The sequence below is a fragment of the Schistocerca nitens genome, chromosome 5 (genome assembly GCF_023898315.1).
Source record: "Schistocerca nitens isolate TAMUIC-IGC-003100 chromosome 5, iqSchNite1.1, whole genome shotgun sequence".
Lineage (NCBI taxonomy): Eukaryota > Metazoa > Arthropoda > Insecta > Orthoptera > Acrididae > Schistocerca > Schistocerca nitens.
This window is the reverse complement of record NC_064618.1, coordinates 557,305,266-557,328,053: the sequence shown is the minus strand read 5'-3', so window position 1 is coordinate 557,328,053 and position 22,788 is coordinate 557,305,266. Positions and strand designations below refer to the sequence as shown.

Below are 22,788 nucleotides of genomic sequence, written 5' to 3'. Positions count from 1 at the left end.
TAGGTGCTTGGTCTGCCACCCATTAATCTGGTTCCAAGTTCCTATCCTCTTCAATGTAACATTCATTGCAGTCACAATTATGTCCACATCTTGAGTTTGTTTTGTGATCCATTTATTTGTTTTTCTATCTTCTTAGTAATTTCCATTGTGTATTTTTCCCGCACTCAACTTTGAATGGAGTGTGTGATTTCTTTTGTTTATATAATTATGAAAGTTTTGTTTCCAGTGCACCAGTAGCTTCATTTTAAAAACTTTGTTTCCATTACCAACTGCATTAAAGGACTTTACTGCTCTTCAACTGCCCTAAACCCACAACCACATCAGCCAATTCTGCGATTATATTATTAATTTGTATTATTTTGTTACCAATATCTTCACTGTGCATTATTTTAGTCTTATTATAATTGATTGTCAGGTCTATTTTCAGTCTTGCTCCATTAAATTCTTCAGTTAATTATTGAAGGTCGACCGCTCTGCAGGCAAACACTGTATTTGCCAGTTGGAATGTCAACATTGTTATGAATAGGGTAGATTGCCACTCACTGTAAAGATGACATGTTGAGTTGTGGTAGGCACAATGAAAAGATTGTGGCATGTTTGAATTATTGGTCAAAGCCTTCTTCAGAAAGGGAATCACAAACATAGTCACACAAGAAATCACACGTAACACACAAATGACCTCTATCTCTGGCCACTCTGGCCAGAATACAGCTGTGTCATATCAGGTGGAAGTAGCAATCCAAAGTGAGGTAGGTAAGGGAGAGGGATAGCAGTGTATGGGTAGGTGGTAGTGGCAGGACAAGGCTGACAGCCCCAGTGTCGGGAGGCACTGATGTAGTGCGAGGGGGGATTGGGAAGTGGAAAAGGAGAAGAGCAGAGAAGGGGAAAAACATGTGGGTGCATTGGCAGAGAATGGCACATAATGTGGTTGAGGGGAGGAGGTGATAGGATACAGGAGGCATAAACTGTTATGTGGAGGGTGTGGGAACAGTAGGTTACCGTAAATTGAGGCTAGAATGATTTTGGGAGTAGAGAATGTGCTGTAAGGATAACTCCTGTTTGCACAGTACAGAAAAGCTGCTGGTGGAGGGGAGGATCCAGATAGTCCTGGCTGTGAAGCAGCCATTGGAGTGAAGCATGTTACGTTCTGCTTCGTATTGTGCCACATGGTGGTGCACTTTGCTCTTGATCACATTTTAACAGTGGCTTTTCTTTCTGGTGGACAGGTAATTGGTATTCATACCAAAATAAAAAGCTGTGCAATGATTGCAGCAGAGCTGGTGCATGAGATGGCTGCTTTCACAGGTGGCTCGGCCTCTTATGGGGTAGAATAAGCCTGTGACAGGACTGGAATAGGAATTGCTAGGTGGCAGGTCTTACACCTGCCTCTTCCACAGGCATGTGATGTCTGTGGCAAGGTGTGTCAATTAATATATATTAATTCTTGTTGTTTTCAGCTATCTAACCTATTTGATCAAATTTAACACTTCTTCCAACTCCAGTAAGAGTTTTCAGATGCTAAAGTTCTGCAACTTATTCACCTGAAAGAAAAAGTAATAGAAGCAGTTGGATTTCTAAGATGTGTGTTATTGTCTGTCTGTTTAGCCAGACTCCATATAACATTGTGCGGCTGCAGATGTAGATGTGTGTGCCCCGCGACTGCTGCCATTGCCCAAGTTCCATCTTGTCTACTCAGTTCCTGCATCTTTCACCCAGGCCAGAATACTGAAATCTCAGAAACTCACTCATGGAAGTTGGACTTCCAACAACCCAGGCCACAAAAGGTTGAACAAGACTTGTGAACAAAGCTAAGCGTTGACATATGCATTCTCACAGCATTTCAACCCATATTTGAGTGCTTCTGAATCTCAGATCATGGGTTCCATTCAATCAGTGCATGTACTGATCACATAACACCACAGCCCATAAGTCTCCAGTCAGTATTGCCAGAGAGCAGATAGTTTTTGCTGTCCTCCACCACCACCACCCACTCCTTGCTGCACACAAACCCTTTTCACACTTACGTCAATTCCTCACTCTACAGGAGAGTGGAAAGAAAGGTTTTGTACATTTGCAAATCCCTTATAGCACAACTGGAAGTAAAGTTTATGCAAAATTTGCAGAGAAACAAGTGGTACATAATAACTAAAGAAAGCTCACTGCATAGAGGAAGCATTAAGTAGCTCAGCAAGCCACCTAACTGGACATAAAATAAAATCATGCACTGTATTTCAGCTGCAAATTACTATTCCTTCCATTCATTATGTCTCATTGGCACATTAATGTAAATTAAATATTTGTGCAGTACAAATGATGTAAAGATGCCTGATACCAGAATTATTCCACAAAATTACGTGTTGCAGCTTGGTACACTCATCATAAATTTTACTTCAGTTGGTTATAAAAATGCAGCATGCAGTGATTTACCTGTAGATTATAGTGTATGCAATATGTTGTTGTTGTGGTCTTCAGTCCTGAGACTGGTTTGATGCAGCTCTCCATGCTAATCTATCCTGTGAAAGCTCCTTCATCTCCCAGTACCTACTGCAACCTACATCCTTCTGAATCTGCTTAGTGTATTCATCTCTTGGTCTCCCTCTATGATTTTTACCCCCCACACTGCCCTCCAATGCTAAATTTGTGATCCCTTGATGCCTCAGGACATGTCCTACCAACCGATCCCTTCTTCTAGTCAAGTGTGCCACAAACTTCTCTTCTCCCCAATCCTATTCAATACCTCCTCATTAGTTACGTGATCTACCCACCTAATCTTCAACATTCTTCTGTAGCACCACATTTCAAAAGCTTCTATTCTCTTCTTGTTCAAACTATTTATTCTCCATGTTTCACTTCCATACATGGCTACACTCCATACAAATACTTTCAGAAACGACTTCCTGACACTCAAATCTATACTCGATGTTAACAAATTTCTCTTCTTCAGAAACGCTTTCCTTGCCATTGCCAGTCTACATTTTATATCCTCTCTACTTCGACCATCATCAGTTATTTTGCTCCCCAAATAGCAAAACTCCTTTCCTACTTTAAGTGTCTCATTTCCTAGTCTAATTCCCTCAGCATCACCCAACTTAATTTGACTACATTCCATTATCGTTGTTTTGCTTTTGTTGATGTTCATCTTATATCCTCCTTTCAAGACACTGTCCATTCCGTTCAACTGCTCTTCCAAGTCCTTTGCTGTCTCTGACAGAATTACAATGTCATCGGCGAACCTAAAAGTTTTTATTTCTTCTCCATGGATTTTAATACCTATTCCGAACTTTTCTTTTCTTTCCTTTATTGCTTGCTCAATATACAGATTGAATAGCACCGGGGATAGGCTACAACCCTGTCTCACTCCCTTCCCAACCACTGCTTCCCTTTCATGTCCCTCGACTCTTATAACTGCCATCTGGTTTCTGTACAAATTGTAAATAGCCTTTCGTTCCCTGTATTTTACCCCTGCCACCTTTAGAATTTGAAAGAGAGTATTCCAATTAACATTGTCAAAAGCTTTCTCTAAGTCTACAAATGCTAGAAACGTAGGTTTGCCTTTCCTTAATCTTCCTTCTAAGATAAGTCATAAGGTCATTATTGCCTCACGTGTTCCAACATTTCTACGGAATCCAAACTGATCTTCCCCGATGTCGGCTTCTACCAGATTTTCCATTCGTCTGTAAATAATTCGCATTAGTATTTTGCAGCTGTGACTTATTAAACTTATAGTTCGGTAATTTTCACATCTGTCAACACCTGCTTTCTTTGGGATTGGAGTTATTATATTCTTCTTGAAGTCTGACGGTATTTCGCCTGTCTCGTACATCTTGCTCACCAGATGGTAGAGTTTTGTCAGGACTGGCTCTCCAGAGGCCATCAGTAGTTCTAATGGAATGTTGTCTACTCCCGGGGCCTTGTTTTGACTCAGGTCTTTCAGTGCTCTGTCAAACTCTTCACGCAGTATAGTATCTCCTATTTTACCTTCATTTACATCCTCTTCCATTTCCATAATATTGTCCTCAAGTACATCGCCCTTGTATAGACCCTCTATATACTCCTTCCACCTTTCTGCTTTCCCCTCTTTGCTTAGAACTGGGTTTCCATCTGAGCTCTTGATATTCATACAAGTGGCTCTCTTTCCTCCAAAGGTCTCTTTAATTTTCCTGTAGGCTCTATCTATCTTACCCCTAGTGACATAAGCCTCTACATCCTTACATTTGTCCTCTAGCCATGCCTGCTTAGCCATTTTGCACTTCCTGTCGATCTCATTTTTGAGATGTTTGTATTCCTTTTTGCCTGCTTCATTTACTGCATTTTTATATTTTCTCCTTTCATCAATTAAATTCAATATTTCTTCTGTTACCCAAGGATTTCTATTAGCCCTCGTCTTTTTACCTACTTGATCCTCTGCTGCCTTCACTACTTCATCCCTCAAAGCTACCCATTCGTCTTCTACTGTATTTCTTTCCCCCATTCCTGTCAATTGTTCCCTTACGCTCTTCCTGAAACTCTGTACAACTGCTGGTTTAGTCAGTTTATCCAGGTCCCATCTCCTTAAATTCCCACCTTTTTGCAATTTCTTCAGTTTTAATCTACAGTTCATAACCAATAGATTGTGGTCAGAGTCCACATCTGCCCCTGGAAATGTCCTACAATTTAAAACCTGGTTCCTAAATCTCTGTCTTACCATTATATAATCTATCTGATATCTTTTAGTATCTCCAGGATTCTTCCATGTATACAACCTCTTTTATGATTCTTGAACCAAGTGTTAGCTATGATTAAGTTATGCTCTGTGCAAAATTCTACCAGACGGCTTCCTCTTTCATTTCTTAGCCCCAATCCATATTCACCTACTATGTTTCCTTCTCTCCCTTTTCCTACTGTCGAATTCCAGTCACCCATTACTATTAAATTTTCATCTCCCTTCACTACCTGAGTAATTTCTTTTATCTCATCATATATTTCTTCAATTTCTTCATCACCTGCAGAGCTAGTTGGCGTATAAACTTGTACTACTGTAGTAGGCATGGGCTTCGTGTCTATCTTGGCCACTGTAATATGTTCACCATGCTGTTTATAGTAGCTTACCCGTACTCCTATCTTTTTATTCATTATTAAACCTACTCCTTCATTACCCCTATTTGATTTTGTATTTATAACCCTGTATTCACCTGACCAGAAGTGTTGTTCCTCCTGCCACTGAGCTTCACTAATTCCCACTATATCTAACTTTAACCTATCCATTTCTCTTTTTAAATTTTCTAACCTACCTGCCCGATTAAGGGATCTGACATTCCACGCTACGATCCGTAGAATGCCAGTTTTCTTTCTTCTGATAACGACGTCCTCCTGAGTAGTCCCCGCCCGGAGATCCGAATGGGGGGCTATTTTACCTCCGGAATATTTTACCCAAGAGGAGGCCATCATCATTTAACCATACAGTAAAGCTGCATGCCCTCGGGAAACATTACGGCTGTAGTTTCCCCTTGCTTTCAGCCGTTCGCAGTACCACAACAGCAGGGCCGTTTTGGTTAGTGTTACAAGGCCAGATCAGTCAATCATCCAGACTGTTGCCCCTGCAACTACTGAAAAGGCTGCTGCTCCTCTTCAGGAACCACATGTTTGTCTGGCCTCTCAACAGATACCCTTCCGTTGTGGTTTCACCTACGGTACGGCTATCTGTATCGTTGAGGCACGCAAGCCTCCCCACCAACGGCAAGGTCCATGGTTCATGGGGGGGTCTGCAATATATGGGCAATAATATAACTTTGATTGTGTTGTATAATTTGCAAAGTGTAATTTCATATTTGTGATTTTTTCCTTACAGGGAATGAAAAGATTTGATGCACGCAAAGCAGTTATTGAGGCTTTAAAATCGAAAGGATTATATCGCGAAACAAAAGATAATCCAATGGTTGTTCCCATTTGTAGCAGATCCAAAGATGTGGTTGAACCTCTGATCAAACCACAGTGGTAAGTAAGCCGCTGTTTACTCCAGCGCTTGGGAGTACTAGAACTAATGTGCAGAAATTAACTGTAAATATTACTGTACGTTAATGGGAGCTTCCTGAATAAAATATGCTGGAGATAAAATAATCCCTCATCTGGGTCTGTAGGTGGGATCTAGTCAGGAGGATATTGTCAAAAGAAAAAGCAAATTACAGTTTGGGACATGGAATGTTAGTCACAAATTGTGTAGAAGGGTTATACAACTTGAAAAGAGAAATGGATTGGTTAAAGTTTGAATAATGAGAGTTATTGAAGTACAGTGGCAGGAATAACTTGATTTCTGGTAAAATGAGTACTGCGGGGGGGGGGGGGGGGGGATAAAAAGCTAAAAAAAAGTCATGATCAACTGCAGATTGAATTCCAGACCTTTCAATTTGAAGTCTGGTACACTGGCACATACCCACTGAGCCACTAAACCACATTCCTTTCTTATGTCTAAATATAATATATTTTGTGATAACAAACAGAACAGTATTTTTGAGAAGATGCTGCTCCATGTGGCTTGTATAGTGTATCTTAACACACACTATGAAAATTTCCAGAATGAGATTTTCACTCTGCAGCGGAGTGTGCGCTGATATGAAACTTCCTGGCAGATTAAAACTGTGTGCCCGACCGAGACTCGAACTCGGGACCTTTGCCTTTCGCGGGCAAGTGCTCTACCATCTGAGCTACCGAAGCACGACTCACGACCGGTCCTCACGGCTTTACTTCTGCCAGTACCTCGTCTCCTACCTTCCAAACTTTACAGAAGCTCTCCTGCGAACCATGCAGAACAGAGTGAAAATCTCATTCTGGAAACATCCCCCAGGCTGTGGCTAAGCCATGTCTCTGCAGTATCCTTTCTTTCAGGAGTGCTAGTTCTGCATGGTTCGCAGGAGAGCTTCTGTAAAGTTTGGAAGGTAGGAGACGAGGTACTGGCAGAAGTAAAGCTGTGAGGACCGGTCGTGAGTCATGCTTCGGTAGCTCAGTTGGTAGAGCACTTGCCCGCGAAAGGCAAAGGTCCCAAGTTCGAGTCTCGGTCGGGCACACAGTTTTAATCTGCCAGGAAGTTTCACTATGAAAATTTGTTCACTATTTTTTATCAAATAACTTTGACCATTTTTACATTTATTTTTTGATACCCGTTTGAAGTACACTAATTGGTACTGTGGCGACTCCTTCCGTTTGCCTCCACATGTAGCAGCAGAGGAGGTGCTGTGCTGACCAGACACCAGCAATCAGTGAAGTTCCTGCTAGCCAAGGTACCACCGCATCTCCCCGGCACCCTTGCTGGTCAATTCCATTTGCCTTAGCTGATCCTGCTCCCTCACCCAACCCTTAGAATACAATGCCCTGGCTGCTGCTCTAGAGGCTGATGAAGACCTAACCCACACCCTTCAGAGTGTTGAGTCTGTCCTCAAGTTCCATCTAAGATCCATAACCAGCTCTGGCCATAAAATCTGGTGTGACGTTCTTGTGGATCCTTCACAACCTGACGGTCCCAGCTATTGCTACCACCCATTTCTCCCTCCTGCCTTTTGAAAACAGGCTTTTGACCGAATTCACGCCCTCGCACCCACACTTCTTACCACCCTAATGAAGCAACATTTTATCTGGCCGGGCATTCAACGTACTTCAGCAACTAGACCCAGTCCTGTATACCATGCCAGTATGCCAAGGTTGGTTGCCATGTTCACTCATGCACAGGCTGTTTTCTCCCCACACAGCACTGGTTCACACATGTACACCTTGACGTTGTTGTAACGATACCCTCCTCCAACGGCTGTCGATATCTGCTGAGAATTATTTACCGATTCACTCGCTGGACATTTCAGCTAAAACTGTGGCTGCAGCCTTTGTTCGCACTTGGGTGTCGCGCTTTGGATGGCCCCCGCAACATCACTACAGACTGCAGGTGACAGTTCGCCTGTTACCTTTTCCAATCTCTGGCAGCCACCTGTGGCTCCAGTTTTCACCATACATCCAGCTGACGTCCATACTAATGGCATGATGGAGCAGTTCCACCACACACATAAAGCCACCCTTACATGTTATTCTTCCAAATGCCTGCTGCCCTACCCCTGTTACTTCTAGGCCTACATATTGAATACAAAATAAACCTGGGAACTTCTGCCTCCAAGCTGGTATACAGACAGCCGCTTGCCATTCCCAGTGAGCAATCCCACTTCCTCCTGACAGTAGTAGTTCCAGGGCTTTGTGGCCCAGCTGCGACCAACACCTCCGCAACATCATGGTGGGCACCATACCTTCAGCCACCATGACCTCATATCATGGCACACACCTCATGCTTTGGTTTGATGCATACCACCCACTGCTCCACCCACAGTATTTGGGCCCGCACTTGGTGTTGCATTCTCCATTTGTCTGAAAGGGGTCACAACAACCATCTTTATGGATAGACTGAAGCCAGCCTATGTCCTAGAGTGACCTTCTATTAATGGCCCCTGACGCATCACCACCAACACTGCCTCTGATACAATGCAGGCCAATACTGCTCTCTACGCTGTTCCCAATGTGCCACAGGCTGATGTTGCCCCGATACCCTGTCCGACACAGTACCAGCAGACACCACACACTGTCCACCGCCATCCAAGTATACAACTGACACACCTCCCAGTGCCTGGGACCTCAGTGTCACCACTGCTCTACCCTTTTCAGAATGTCCAGCTGATGCAGATGCTGCCCTGTCCTCACAAGTACCTGTTGCTCCCGACACTCTGCTCCCACCGTCACTGCTAGCATCCACTCTATTGAAGAAGTGACACTATTTCACTTGCTCCCAAAGCTGCCGTTGCCCTTCTTCCCAGAAACTACACTACTCGCACCAGCAAAGTAGTGGCAAGCTGCACATGCCCCCCAGCAAGCATCCTCAGTCAATTCCAGATACCCCTTTGTGTGGTTTTCACCAGTGTTTCCCTCTCAGAAAAGGGGAACTGTGTGCAACTCATGTTTGCCTCCACTTGTAGCAGTAGACGATGTGCTGTCCTGACCGAAACCAGTGATCAGCAAAGTTCCCACTGGCCAAGGTACCACGGCATCTCTCCAGCACCCTTGCCGGTCACTTCCACTGTAGGTAGGCCTTTGACTGCCAAGCTTTCCGGGGGCCACGTGTACCAAACCATTGCTTGACCAGTCGCTCCTCCCGTGTTGATGAGGCAGCACTTCCCATTCCTCATTCTGTTCTCAGCAGTCCATCCCACAGATTGCCACGTGGTTCACGTCATTAGCTACCCCACTTCACTGGAGTTTGTTGACAGCAAGATTTCGCACCCGTGTCTAGTATCCATGTTTTCTGCAGTCCAATTAATGAGAGAAGTGCTACCATGTCTTCCACGCTGCCTTCCCGAGCTGCGCTTTCTTGAAGGACTTTCCTTGAGTGCGGCTGTACAAAGTCATGCTGGATGCTCAATTCGTCCCCCTGGTACCAGCACCTCGATTACTGTGTGAAGTGTAGTTTACTTCAGTGCAGTGGAGTTCAAGAAGTGCCAGAAATACCATGCGGGTTTGTTAGCATTTCATCCGCAGCCGTTTTGGCACTGTTTTACCACCAAGCATACCACTGAAACGAGTTTTCTCCCAGACTAGTCCGTCTCACACTCAAACTTCCCCCCTTTTTCCTGTGGATACAAAACACTTACTTATGGACATCGCTCCAGCGAATCGCCATGTTAACATTCCCCTTTATGGCGCTTGTCTTCTTGTGCTGCCAGATGACGTCAAACAAAATACTGTAAACTGTATAATGGTTCATCCTGTTTAAAGACTCCTCCATGAGTGTGGATGCCACCTTGGTTTAAGAGGTTGTAATCTATTAAATTTTGTTGTAGTAGTTAGTTTTTAGAAAGAAGTATCTTACAAACCAGCTCACATACCTCTTTCAGTACACCTTGTTATTTATTGTTTGTCCTTCCTAATAAGTATGCTTCTATATACATATTTGCCCTTAGGAGCATAGAAATGAACCATTAAATCATTCCTTCAGTAGTTTCACATACACTGGTCAGCTGTGCTCATCATATACTTCTTGCTCTGTTCACTCTGGTTGCCTCTGACTTAACTTGTCACATCTTAATATAGCACTGCAGGTAACTTGAGGTTGACCTAACCTAACCTAACCTAACCTAACCTAACCTAACCTAACCTAACCCTTAATATAGCACTGCAGGTAACTTGAGGCTACACTCTAATCTGAAATTCCTGTTTATTTACTAGCTACCCAGATTAGCTGATCAGCTTTAATATTGAGACCAAAGCATGGCATTGTGATTTTACCAATACCAGCAGTCAGTATCTATCTTTCCACTGCCACTGAGCAATCACTTGCACAAGTGTTTCATTGATTGCAATGTTCAGAACTACGTCTTTTCACTGTTGAAGCTGGATTATGCCTTGTATGTGTGCACTGTAAAATCCGTAGCACAATGTTGCAAAACATTACTAAGAATGTTGAAGAAATCCTCCTCAGTACTTTCAGTTTCAGATGAGAAATTGAACAGTTTTCTGATGTGCAGATTTTAAAAAAAAAAATTTCCTGCTCTTGGTACAGCATTTTAGCACCCACTTGGCAATTGCAGCTAAGAGTTGCAATTCTACCTCTGGACTGCAAATAATTCCATATGTCTTCTTTTTATCATTCAAGTCATGCTTTTAACTTTCCTGAATTAAGATTCATGAACATGATTTTAAATTCCCCCCCCCCCCCCCCCCCACTTTAAATGATAAACTTATCTCCTCTCCTGAGGAACTTGAAAGCATGGTACCTCAAAACTTTTTAACATTTTTGTGTTTGTCAGTCACAAGGCACAAAAAACAGAACACTGCTCCTCTTTTACAGAGACGTTGTGTGGTCCCTACTTCATTATGGAGGTATGTATGTATGTGCGAGGGACATTTAATAAATAATGCAAAGTTGGGTATTACTGTGGATTGTTTGATGCAACAACAATGAAAATTATGTCAGATGTAGTTGGGTGCTTGAGGAAGAAGCATATGTTTTTGTTTTTTCGCTATGTACTATAACATAAAATAGGCAAGAGGTAGAAGTGGACCTTGCAGGGGTCTTTGATACTGTGACTGTTGAAGACTAGAGGTCTTACATCAGGGTCAAAACTTGATGCAGCAAAAACCCAACAGAAATCCATAGTGCAGTAAGTTTACTTTGTGATGAGTTTACAGTGGACCATAGTGCAGTTGTGCATTGAGTTAATTGTTTTCGTAGTGGATGTATGAGCATAGATGATAATCAAAGACCTTGAATGCCAAAAAGTCAACAGATGAATAATGTTTGAAACTTTTGGCAGATGCTCTTGAAGAAGATAGCAGTGCAACTTATGAGGAACTCTCTCAAGCCACGGGAATTCCCCCAACATCAGTATTCCATATTCTGAAAAATGATATGAAGAAGAGAAAAATTTCTGTGAGATGGGTCCCACACTGTTTCATTGCTGTAGAAAAGCAGAAACGCCTGGACATTGCAGTCTTGTTCAAACAGCAGTTCTACCATGAAGGTCAAGGATTCTTGTGTCATATTGTTGCTATTGATGTTTAGAGACTTTGAACAAGAGTTGAAATCACAGTCCAATGACTGGAGAACTTCAGATTCTCCACATCCAAAAAAAATTTTTATGTGCTCAATCAAAGCTCAAGCAAATGATGATTTTTGCTTATGGTCACCAAGGAATCGTCATGACAAGCAGAGTCCCATGTGGAACAAGTGTCACAGCAGTGTATTATTGTAACTTCATGCAAAACCTGTGAAAAAAAAATGCACAAAACCCGACCTCAGTTGCTGAAGGCTGGGGCACTCATTCTCCGCGACAGTACTTACCCCAATATCAACAATGTTGTAGCCTGAAATCTGCACGAATATGGATGGGAAGTGTTGCCACATCCTCCTTACATCCTGGACGAGGGTCCACCAGACATCGATTTATTCCTGAAGTTGAAAAAACCTATGCATGGACGTCGTTATCTTTCTCTGGAAGAGCTGTATCACCTTTACCCAAGCCATTCAACAGATGAACAGATGTGGTGCCCTGGATGGAATAATAGAGCTTCCATGATGTTGGGATTCAGTCATAGAGAAGCAGGGAGACTATATTGAAGGACTGTAAAGGGATATTGGAAAAAAAGGTACTGCATACTATTTGCTGTGAGAGAGGTGGGCTGGCATCTGCTATTTATGATAAACTCCATTCTTTGATTGTTTATTGATACCGGTGTGTTCTTTCTTTCTCTTTCGATTGAATGGTAAGTCCTCACAGGGAAATAAGTATATAAAACGTATTTCACACCATAGGAGCACTATACCATTGGCCAACCACTTATAGAATGACCTTCCAATAATCGCTTATTAGCAACAAGGCCTTTCAGTGTTACAGTAATTCTCCACCATGACTTCTTAGGGTGTTCAGACTGATTTCTAAATTCCACAGATTAAAATTAAAAATGATGCTTTTCCAGTATTGTTATTAAATCTTATGAGATTTTAGACAAGAACCACAGATTTATTGCTTTGTGTGTGAATGAATCAAAACTTGGCGATCACTTGGCTGCTCCATCATTTCCTGTGGTAACTGTCATAATCTACTTTATATGTAAATTCTCGTAATACATCTTTGTGATCCTCAAGGCACCTGAGCAAATGAGGTGTGACCAAGTGGAGAAGTTTCTTATTGTCTACAGATGATTTCTGTGCTCTTCAAGCAATTCAGCATTCTTACTCATCAAAGAAAGTGAGCAGTATGACTCCTTTCTACTACTGCAGAAATAGGGAGGTGGTGGCATTCTGTGAGGTGCCAGGCTACATTTGAACTTGGGGAGGTGAAAATGCCTTGTGATACAGTGTACATTGGTTGACTCCCTGCAATTTTCAAACTTTCTGTTTAATCTGACAATCGGCGATTGAGAAGTTTAGTGAATTTGTGCCTCCAGTTATTTCGAATTTTCAAATGTTATCCGGCATCAATAGCAAGAAGATGATCAACAAAAGTGCTTCGCAAAGTTTCAAGTCTAGTGCTACGCAAAAAACCTGCAGTGAAAAATCATCCAAATCAAAATGTAAGTGTGTAACGTGTGAAGTCCATCCTGACAAAGCAAAACTAGTTGAAACTATTAATTCGTTGCAAGAAATTGTGCGCATATCCTTGGCAGAAAACAGAGTGTTAGCTGATAGACTCAAATGTCTTGAAAATGATCATGAAAAACTAAAAACCGCCGAGCAGGGCGTAAGTGAATTCGACAGAAATAAATTGTACACAGTAACCGATGATTCCGCCGCCATTTCAAGTTTTCCAACACATTCTGGGTGTACCGGTAACGCTAACCATAGCGCAATCATTTCGTCGTCTTTAGTAATAAATTCTCCTGCCGTGCTCCAAAAAACGGTAGGCCTATCAACAGAAGATCAAATCGTGCACCATCTGAAAGAACAGCCTGTTATTAAGAAAAATGTGGAACCTACACAACAGAGTCCGTGTAAAATAAAGTGTGCAGATATCGTAAATAGTGTTTCTTCTTCAGTAATAGCTCAAAAAAACAAACTCGATATCCTACTACAAAACGATGGTCATTGTGAAAAACAAACTTCTGCTGCATACAATAAACTTGCTCCCAAGACCGCAAAGTTAACACAGGTTCATAGTTATCAAAAAAGGTTACCGAATGTGCAAAAACAGAATATATCTACACAGCAAAAACACGTTTCAAAACCTTCTAGCCCCAAAACTGTGAGGAACAAAAAAATTTGTGTGCTTGGTGACAGTCATGGACGTGGAATTTCAGCACTATTGAAAGATAAATGTAATTTAATGGTAACAGGTTTTGTGAAGCCAGGAGCGCAGTTTTGTGAGGTAAATAAACTAACAAACTCTACTGATGTATCTCACTTAAGTAATTGTGATTTTGTCGTGCTTCTAGGTGGTTCAAACGATATATATAGGAATGAAACAAAAGGGTTTGCAAAAGAAATGAAGGAATGCTTAAACAACCTATTACATACAAATGTACTCGTTGTTAACATTCCTCATCGTTATGATTTGCCTTCCTGGTCCTGTGTCAACCAAGAAATTTGCATTGCAAACAAACTGATATCAGAAGTATGTTCTACATTTCATAACGTAGAGATGATTGATACATACAATTTAGGAAGAAGATTTCATACCGCTCATGGACTACATTTAAATATGTTAGGAAAAGACCAAATAGTAGAAAAACTCCGAAATCATATCCTGAAGAAATCAGCCCCAAGTATCAAGATCGCCAAACAACCACAAATTACAAAATGGTTTAGGCCAAAAACAGAAGATTTGATGGAAGCAGAACTGTGTCAACAACTCAAAACCATCTCTGCTACTGAAAATTGCGTGCAAGAAGCCACACAGAAAAATAAAATCTCGGACAATTTTTTAGGGTAAGTGCTGTGTCAGAAATACCTTTAGAAAAGAAATTAATTAAACCCTTAACCGAAAAGTCACAAAGTTCATCATTTCTTGTATTACACCATAACGTCCAGTCATTCAGAAATAAGATTCAAATGCTGGAAGTGTTACTTCAGTCTCAAATAAATCCAGATGTAATATGTATTACCGAACACTGGCTGTCTAAAGAAGAAATTCAGTCAACCTCTATTCCAAGGTACTCATTAACAAGCTTCTATTGTAGGAATTTCTCCACACATGGTGGTACTGCTATATTTGTAAAGGACCAGATAAAATTCAGTGAGGTAGGCCTAAATGAACAGATTGCATTATCTGAAGATAAGGAATTTGAAGTTTCTATGGTTAAGCTGCCTGAACTAAACTATATAATTATAAATGTATACAGAGCACCAAGTAGTAATATTCCAAATTTTATGACCAAATTAGAAGTTCTGCTGAATAGTGTCAGCTCATTAAATATGAGAATAATACTTTGTGGCGATTTTAACATTGATTTATCAAAAAACAGTAATGCTAAACTTGATTTGTTAAACATGACCAAATCCTTTAATATGATCCCCACAATACACTCTCCAACAAGATCAACAGAGCATACTGATTCAATAATTGATCAGATCTTCATAACTGATACTGGTTACAAATTCACTGGCGAAGTACTGAGCATGGGATACAGTGACCATGATGCTCAGCTACTGAGCGTTGACATGGAAAATAGTAAAATCAGCCCCAAAAAAGTATTTCAAAGAAGAAACTTTTCAGATGGCAATATTAGGATTTTTAACTTCCTATTAGCTAAGGAAAATTGGGACAGTGTTTACATGCAAACAACTGTTGATAATATGTTCTTAAGCTTCCATAACACCTTCCTTTATTACTTTAATACAGCATTTCCTTTTGAAACAAAAACTTCAAGCAATCAAAATAGAAAGTCGTGGATAACAAAAGGAATCAAAATTTCTAGTGAGAGAAACAGATTTCTCCAATATTGCTCCAAAAAATACATAGTCACTGAAGAATTTTCTGACTATTGTAAAACCTACAAAAAAACTTATCTTAGAGTGATTAGACAGGCAAAACTTTTATGGAATGACAATTTCATAAGAAACTCTTCAAACAAAATGAAAGCTATGTGGAAAGTTATTAAAAAAGAAACTTGTAGTTCAACACCTAAAAAGGAAAACATTTCTCTAACACTTAATGACTCTAAGGTCACAGATCCATACACAGTTGTAAACAAGTTCAATGAATATTTCACCTCACTAGCAGAAGATCTCATTCAGGCAAACTGCAAGGTATCGTTCTTCAATTCCACCAATACGTCAAACAGCACTAATGCTACAATGTTTGTTTATGAAACAAACCCTGATGAAATTATGAACATAATAAAATTGTTACGCAATAAAATCTCTAGTGGCTATGATGAAGTACCTGACCTCATATTAAAGGTGTGTGCTCCCCATATAGTAAAGCCATTATCAACCATCTACAACCAATCATTAAAAACTGGCATTTTTCCAGATGCTCTCAAAATAGCTAAAGTCTCACCATTACTAAAGAAAGGTTCCCCTGATTTAGTATCCAATTATAGACCATTATCCATATTAAGCATCTTTTCAAAAATCCTGGAAAAACTTTTTTATGACAGACTTATAAATTTCATAAAAAACCACGCACCAATCAGCATTCAACAACATGGTTTTAGTAAATCTTTATCCACCCAAACAGCAATTTTTGAACTGTTGGACCACATACTGAAATCAATTGACCAACATAATATAGCTGCAGGTATCTTCTTAGATCTCTCTAAAGCCTTTGACGTACTAGATCATAAAATACTGCTTGCTAAATTGGAAAGAAGAGGAATAAGAGGTGTGGCTCACAAGTGGCTATGCTCTTACCTACAAAACCGCAGACAGAAGGTATCACTTCAATACGATATTAATGTACAGAATAAAATAAATAACACAGTTTTCCTCTCGGAGGAAAGAACAATAAGATATGGTGTTCCCCAGGGTTCTGTTCTAGGGCCATTACTTTTCCTCATTTACATAGATGATCTTGTTGAACGTATGAGCCCACAAAAAACTATCCTGTTTGCTGATGATACAAGCATAGTGTTGACTGGATCTAACCCTGAATCCCTTCAGACAATATCTGATAACTCTATGGAAAAACTTTCTGAGTGGTTTAACAAAATGGCCTAATTGTTAATAGTGGGAAAACTGTATGTATCAACTTCCACCTAATTCCCACATCCATTCAAAAAACTATCCAAGTAAAGTTAAATAACGATAAAATTGAAAATGTAAATGCAACAAAATTTTTGGGTCTATGGGTCCAACAAAATTTAAAATGGGACACACATATAAACAACTTATCAAAGAAACTCTCATCATTGTGCTATGGACTAAGAATACTAAAATCTACTACAAGTAAATCCACACTAATGCAAGCATACCATGCGCAGTTCCACTCATTGCTCCGCTATGGAATCGTCTTTTGGGGAAATTCAACTCACAGCACAAATATATTTAAACTACAAAAAAGAGCACTGAGGATAATCTGTGGCCTCAAAAAGCTGGAATCCTGTAAATGTCAATTTATAAAACTTAATGTTCTAAGCATCCCATCCCTATTCATTCAAGAAACAATCCTATTCACCAGGGAATACATCTCAAGAACAGGCAAATTAATCCGAAACAATGATATACACGCTCATTATACCAGAGGGCAATCTAATATCCATCAATTTTTTTCAAGGACATCATCATACCAAAAATATATAACGCATCTGGGTGTCGTATTACACAATAAAATTCCAGAACAAATAAAAACTGCTCCAGATCCAATATTTAAAAATAAACTAAAGGCATTTCTGACAAAGCACTGTTTCTATTCAGTACAAGAATTCCTGGAAATGAAAAATTATAAAGTTCCTTTGTAAAATACTGTGATTAGAGTAAACCATTCTGTAGGCAAAATAATAACCTAATTTCTACTATACACAACTATGTTTCAGTTTCACTTCCCAAAATTTTTCAACTCGCTTTTGAATGTACAAGTACACATTCTATTAGTATTAAAACTTAATTGTCTGTGAAATCTCAATGTTAATTTCATGTTTAATGTAGTTTTTAAATGACATTGTCCTTCTGTTGTGTTTCCAGTTGACATTTTCACTATTCTGTAATCTCAGTGATTATTTGTGTAAATTTAAAGTAGCACTACATTGCCTACATGTTTCTTAGTTCCCCATGTAAATTGTTTGTATTCTCTGTATGTGAAGTTACTATATTCATCAATGAACAATTTTGTGTACATTTTTTTAAATGGCAGTCCATTGCCTATTTTTTTTTTTCTCCAAACTACATATTTGTTAAGAAAAATGACTTGTCCTATATCATGTGTACTTTGTACAATATGTGATCCACAGGATGAATAAATAAAATAAATAAAATAAATAAATAAATATGACAGTGAAAGGAGAAGTGGCTAGAGGGCAAGGACACCAAGGTGCTTACATTGAGAGTGTATGTGCAGCTGTTTATTTTCTTCCCAGTCTTAGTCTTGCCCAATTTTGTCAATGTGGTGCTTCTCATTCAGATGTGAAACTCCACCGGGGGGGCACGCTCAGCCATGCACATGCAGTGCACTACACACACACACACACACACACACACACACACACACACACACACACATATCCACATACAGTTATTTGCTGTTCAAATTCTAATTTGTTTTATATTTGTTTTATATTTTTTTTTTTACCAAACAGGTATGTTCGCTGTAATGAAATGGCAGCAGCAGCTATGGATGCTGTGCATTCAGGTGAACTAAAAATTATTCCTGAGCATCACACAAAAACGTGGTTCCACTGGATGGAAAACATCAGGTGAGCTGCTTATCAAAATATTTTTCACATAATTGAGTAGATTAAGAGGAAAAAGTATGAATAATTATGGAAGAGTTATGTACCCAAAAATGCAAAAAGTCATGGGAAGAGTTAAAATAATATGTAAATTGAGTGAATAGCAGCAGGATTACTGTGTATCAGTGGTCACTGTGACCAAAGCTTCTCTTATTTTACATACTAATAGTCATAATCTAGGGTTTGGCGACTCTTTTTGTGAATAGATTTACTTGTATTGATTCCCTCAAGTACAACACACATTGATTTTCCATTATTTATACTCGATATTTAATGCTTCAGCACATTTGGTATCATGGGTCTATCAACTCTGTTGGTGAATGAACAGTTGAAAAATGAGAAATGAGAAAAGACCAAGGCAATAACTCAGTTGGACCACTTTATGCACCACACTGTTCAAAGCAAACAGTCAGCAGCAGCAATTTGTGACTACTGGTTACTGTGTGAAATGTGGATACCATCGCTCATATGTTTTTTCTCAAACTGTGGCTTCCACCATGTCAGATCTGCACTATGCACTAATAACCATCTCCAACTTTATGTGACCAAAAGAAAATTGATGAAGGCACTGAATATTTTTTTTTAAAAAAAAGGGCAGTGATTTTCATTTTTGATCTTCTTATAAATAAAACTTGTCTTAACCTGGCCTGCTGCTTGGTAAACAGAGGTGAAATTTCCCGAAGTGCGTTGATGTTTAATTTGAGGTAACATCTGGTCTAATTATGGGCCTTTTTATGATGGTAGCTTAATAATAGTGTGTCCAGAATGGAAAGCAACAAAATATGACAAACTGTAGCCATTCATCAGCAAACGAATCATCAGTGGCACATTGTTGTTCTTGTTGTGGTGATCTGATGTGTTGCATCCATCCAAGCTAGTTCATCTTGTACAAGCCTCTTCATCTTGAAACCTATATCCATTTGAACCTGCTTATTGTACTCATTTCTTGGTCTCCCTCAGTAATTGTCACTGTCTCTCCCCCCATCCCTCCATCTTTCCTTCAATACCAAATTGATGCCTCAGAATGTATCCTGTCAACTGATCTTTCCTTTTAGTCAAGTTTTGTCATAAATTTATTTTCTCTGCAATTTGATTCAGTGCATCGTGGTTAGTTATGCAATCTTCCTATCTAATCTTCAGCATTATTCTGCAGCAACACATTTCAAAAGCTTCTGTTCTCTTCTCACGCAAACAGCTTATTGTCCACATTTTACTGATGTATAAGATTACGTCCAAGACAAATACCTTCAAAAAGACTTCCTAACACTAAAATTTTTATTTGATGGTAACAAATTCCTCTTTTTTTATTTCAGAAATTATTTCATTGTTATATCCAGCCAGCATTTAATATCTTCTCTTAGTCAGTTTTCATCAGTTATTTTTCTGACTAAATAGCAAAATAAGTGTACTACTTTTAGAGTCTCATTTGCTAATCTAATTCACTCAGCATTGCCTGATTTAATTCAATTAGTTCTACGTCTACAACTAAATATATCCTCCACAAGTCACCATTTCGTGTGTGGCAGATGGTCCATTGTACCACTGATAGTCATTTCCCATTCTTTTCCACTCACAAATAGAGTGAGGGGAAAATGACTGCCTATATGGCTCCTATAAGCTCAAATTTCTCTAATGTTTGTGATCCTTATGCAAAATGTATGTTGGAGGCAGTAGGACTGTTGTATTGTCAGCTTCGAATGCTGGTTCTCGAAATTTTTTCAATAGTATACCTTGAAAAGAACATTGCCTTCCGTCAAGGGATTCCCAAAGCATCTCCGTAACACTTACTTGTTGATTGAACCTACCAATAACAAATACGGCAGCAAGCCTCTGAATTGCTTTCATGTCATCCTTTAGTTGACCTGGTGGCCTTTAGTGGACCTGGTGCAGATCCCAGACACTCAATCAGTATTCAAGAATGGGTGGCACTAGTGTTCGATATGTGGCCTCCTTCACAAATGAACCACATCTTCCCAAAACTCTCCCAACAGGATATTACATGCTTATTCCATTTCATATTGCTTTGCAGCATTACACCCAAATATTTAATTGATGTGAGTGCTAATGCTATATTTGAACATTACATGATTGTTTTTACTACTCGTTTGAATTAACTTACTATTTTCTACATTTAGAGCTAACTGCCATTCATCACGCCAACTAGAAATTTTGTTTACCTCATCTTGTATCCTCAAATAGCCACTCAATAACAACACCTTTCTGTACACCGCAGCAGCATCAGCAAACACCTGCAGATTGCTGCTCACCCTGTCCATGAGATCATTTATGTATATAAGCGTTCTGTTCAAAGAATTCTGGAGCTTTGTCCACAAAATTTTTCTGTGCTTCCTTTTTACTTATTGTGTATGGTCTCCTTCGAAATACTCTCAACAACAGATACACCGCTTCCAACACTATTTCCATGTTTGGAAGCAGTCTTGATACGCCTCTTGCTGGATTGCACAAAGCACCATCAGCAATTTTTTTTTATTTTGTCTATCATTGCAAATCTTCATCCTTTAAATGGGGATTTCAACTTTGGAAATAAAAAATAAAAAGTCCACAGGGGCCAGGTCTGGAGAGTGATTTCGATTTTTGTGGAATAGTCACGCACCAATAGGGATGATGTGCTGGTGCGTTATCATGATGCAGGAGCCATTAATTGTCTTGCCACATTTCAGGCCATTTCCATCTCACATTTTATAATAGGCACTGCAACACATCCTGGTAGTAGTTCAAGAAAGCTATCAGCATGGCTTTGACATTTGACCTGACCTGAAAACTTTTTTTATGGTCTTGGAGAACCTTTACCAGCCCATTGTAAAGACTGAACCTTGTTCTCAACATCATAACCATAGACCCATGTCTCATCACTGATTATGATTCTCTTAAGGAACATCTCATTCTCATTTGTGTGATCTAAAAGCTCTTCACATATTGTGAGGTGAAGGTCTTTCTGATCCTGAATCATGAGCCATGGTATGAACTTGGCAGCAACACAATGAATTCCAAGATGCTGTGTCAGGATTTCATGACAATCTCTCTTGGACAGTCTGTGTTTGTTTGGTTTGCACAGTTTTGTTGATGTACCTGACATGAGCATCATAAGTTGATGTCGAAGGGCGTCCTGAACAAGGATCATCCTCAACTTCTGTCCAGCCATTTTCAAACTGTGCGAATCGTTCGTAACACTGAGTAAGGCTTAAGCACTCATCACCATAGGCTTCCGGTATCATTTGGCGTGTCGTTGTAAAGATTTTCCTGAGTTTCACACAAAGTTTAATGCAATGCGTTGCTCCTCTAACTCTTCCTTCTCGAAATTCACAAACTGTGCGACACAACATTATACTCAGCGCAGTACTGAACAATAACTAACAGACTTACAATAGTGAAGCTTCCATCAGTCACACATTAAATACAGGCCTGTGCAGGAATGCCAACAGCATTTCGCTCCAACAAGTCATTAGCATGAAATCGTAATTGTTCCAGAATTCTTTGAACAGATATCCTCATATATCTGAGAACCTATTCCATGTACTGACATCTTCGCTAACAGTCTGCAGTGAGCAACGTGTCAAATGCGTCTCAGAAATCTAGGAATATGGAATTTCCCTGTTGCCCTTCATTCATAGTTCGCAGGATATCATGTGATAAAAAGGCAAGCTGAGTTTCACACGAGTGATGTTTTCTAAAACAGTGCTCATTTGTGAACAGAAACTTTTCTGCTTCGAGGAACTTTATGTTATATTCAAACTGAGAATACGTTAAAGAATTCTGTACCAAACCATATGAAGGATTTTGGTCTCTAATTTTGTGGATCAGTTCTTTTACTCTTATATACAGGAGTAACCTGTGTTTTTTTTCCAGTCACTTGGAACTGGGCGAGAGATTTGCTATAAATGCAAGCTGAGTAAGGGGCCAGTACCACAGACAAGTCTTTGTAAAACTGAATTGGGAATCCATTTGGACCTAGAGATTTATATGTTTTCAATTCTTTCAGTTGCTTCTCTACACCAGGGATGCCTATTACTATGTTCTTCATATGGGAGTCTGTGTGATGGTCAGAGGATGGTATTTTTGTGTGATCTTCCTGCATGATCGATTTCTTAAATGAAAAATTTAAAATTTCAGATTTCCTTTTGCTATCTTCTATTGCCACACCAGATTGGTCAATAAGTGACTGGATAGAAGCCTTCAACCCACTTAGCAATTTTACATAGTTTAATGACCTCCTTTGTTACGCACAATTGGATGAGTGTTAATTGTAATAAATGTTCATGGAGTAAACAATGCCAGGTGAGCTTTGCTTACACCCCACATGCATTGCCAGCACCTTTTACTACTTCCGCCAACCACCTGTATAAAATGATAATGGCATCAGAACCCAAGCAACAAGTGCCATTGGTG

General features: G+C 39.8%; 1 protein-coding gene across 1 annotated transcript in view; it reads left to right on the top strand.

Annotated features, from left to right (window-relative positions):
• The window catches only part of LOC126259206 (valine--tRNA ligase), a 235,842-nt gene that overhangs the window by 87,494 nt on the left and 125,560 nt on the right, over window positions 1-22,788 (top strand). Inside the window, exons 8-9 of the mRNA XM_049955797.1 lie at window positions 5,828-5,973; window positions 18,229-18,345. Coding sequence (XP_049811754.1) covers window positions 5,828-5,973; window positions 18,229-18,345 — 263 coding nt within the window. The remainder of the gene's footprint in view (window positions 1-5,827; window positions 5,974-18,228; window positions 18,346-22,788) is intronic.